General features: G+C 39.4%; 1 protein-coding gene across 1 annotated transcript; it reads right to left on the bottom strand.

Moving 5' to 3' along the window:
• Nucleotides 1-422: 422 nt before the first annotated feature.
• LOC109974066 (calcium-activated potassium channel subunit beta-2-like) lies at nucleotides 423-2002 on the bottom strand. Its single transcript, XM_020624071.1, has 4 exons — nucleotides 1992-2002; nucleotides 1414-1584; nucleotides 974-1169; nucleotides 423-707 (listed from the first exon to the last, which is right to left on the bottom strand). Exons 1-4 carry the CDS (start codon nucleotides 2000-2002, stop codon nucleotides 423-425), a joined length of 663 nt encoding a protein of 220 aa, XP_020479727.1.
• Nucleotides 2003-2223: the final 221 nt, after the last annotated feature.

The following is a 2223-nucleotide window of genomic DNA, read 5'->3' as shown; positions in this document are numbered from 1 at the left end:
TGTAATAATTCTTTAGTATATTACTTGTGTGGTGTAGAAGATAATTATTTAAGAATGTAATTATGTAAGAATGTTAACAGTTATAATTTTTTAGTATATTACTTGTGTGGTGTAGAAGAGAATTATTTACTGCTTGCAAACCAATGATGGTAAGATGATGTCATGGGGTAGGACTGGATAAGTCTGACTTCTTCCTACTCCATTCAAGCATGTACTAGGTATAAGCAAATTGATATTGGATTATGTGTAAAATTATGTGTGTTGTCATATCAACTGTTTTTACATGCTTGAAAGAATAAATCAAATCAATATTGGAAGAGGAAAGTTTACAAAAGGTCACAGCAAGGCTGTTTGGTTAAAACATGTACCCATCAGCAAACTAGCATACATTTAACTTTCAAAGCTTCTGCACATATTGTATTTCACCTGTTGATCTTTCCTATCTCTTCACACAGTCTGGAGAGATACTGGGTGAGCTTCACCATCATGATGATGAGGGTCCCACCTGTGAGCATGCAAGAGGGCCAGAGCAGCGAGAGGAAAATGACATTGTGGTCGTACAGCCGAGTCAGGAGAACAGTCTCCCGCTGCCCACTGGGGTCATAGTAACAAGGGAGCTGCTGGTTCATCTTCAGATGCTTGGAGATATTTATAATTATATTGTGCATGGCCACGCTGTCCTTCTGGCACCTGGGCACAAAAAAACACTGCAAGCAGAGGTATGACGGACACAGAGGTTATCTAGAGCCCTATCATTTCGTCATACGTTTTGTTTTTATTTCACACTGCTGAATAAATCAACCTTCATGTATCATCTTTCAGCTTGACTAGGAAAATATCCAAATCCTCTCAACTAACATTTTCAGAATTTGGAACAGAGTATGCCTATAACCGGGCCAACATCTGATAGTCGCTGTCAACATTTGAAACGGTTCAATAATTTCCAGTATTTGCCCTCTAGCACAGTACTCACTTCAGAGCCGGCGTACTGGGTCTCTTCGTTGTGAGATAAACGGCTGACACGACCTGTGTTATTGACACTCACGTAGACCTGTAGGCAGGGGTATTTGGAGACTCTCCAGCAGTCTGACCCACAGCTGTAGGAACAGTTCCTGTCTGCTGTGACCGTAGAGTTGAGCACAGCACACACACCCTCCTCTGTCCACACGCTGCGGTGACATTTAAATGAAGACTCAGTTTAATGCAAAAAGCATTTTGGTGGTCTCAAATGAATTCTACTTGGCTCAGGGTATAATTTATTCCTGAAAATCTGGTTTTATAAAACATTCAAATTCTCTGGTTGAAAGATCATCGAGTTTGTCAACACGCGCATCTGATGAATAAAACATGTTTCTGACAGCAAAATCAAAGTTAACTCCTTCATAGAGTATTAAAGAAACAACAGGCCTGTACCTGTCTGCAAAGGAGCGCAGTGTGGTGATCCCCAGGACAAAGTATATCATGACAGAAGAGAGGATCATTCCAAGTCCTAGCAGAATGGCTCGATCTTCTCCAGCCTTAAGAGCTGTCACTGTCTTTTTCTTGTCTAATAAATCTACCTCACGAAAGGTCTGGTAGATTGACCTGATGAAAAGAAAAGTCATTATTTAAAAGCTACCATACAAATAATATCCCCTGAAACTCAAAGCACATGCATTTTAAGCCACTTTTTTCCCACCCTAAAGTGGTATAAATCAGTTACCTCCTTTCATTTCCTCTCCCCAGTGGTGCAGTATTTTTGGCCCCTGCCACAAAGAACATTTTTTGCAATGATCCACCTCCTCTTTTGCTCACTGAGGCAGAATGGAAAGATTGCTCAAAAGACCTGTGAATTATAACCAGTTTTATATTTAGCTATCATGAATCTTCACAGTTACTTTTATTACACTGAAATACACTTTCACTATGAGGGTCATAAACATAACAGAAATCCCAAGTCACCAGTTACAAAGCAAGTTTCTAAGTAAAAAGAAACACAAATTATACTGTACCTCTTATACATATTTGCTGTCAAACTCGTGATTTTTATGTCTAGACATATAAAGTATGTTGCAAACAGCAGTTCCTGATTATTATAAGAGTATTGTGCAGTGTTGGGGCAGGAAACATAGTGAACTCAACCAAGTAAACCACTCATTTAGAGCACAAAGAAATGCTACAAAGAGCAAACAAGATAACAGATGTCCACAGATGAAAGGTGTTATTGCTGATGATGTGGTCTAT

The sequence above is a fragment of the Monopterus albus genome, unplaced genomic scaffold (assembly GCF_001952655.1).
Source record: "Monopterus albus unplaced genomic scaffold, M_albus_1.0 scaffold319.1, whole genome shotgun sequence".
Taxonomy (NCBI): domain Eukaryota; kingdom Metazoa; phylum Chordata; class Actinopteri; order Synbranchiformes; family Synbranchidae; genus Monopterus; species Monopterus albus.
Note: the sequence above shows the minus strand (reverse complement) of the source record. Positions and strands in the feature narration are given on the sequence as shown.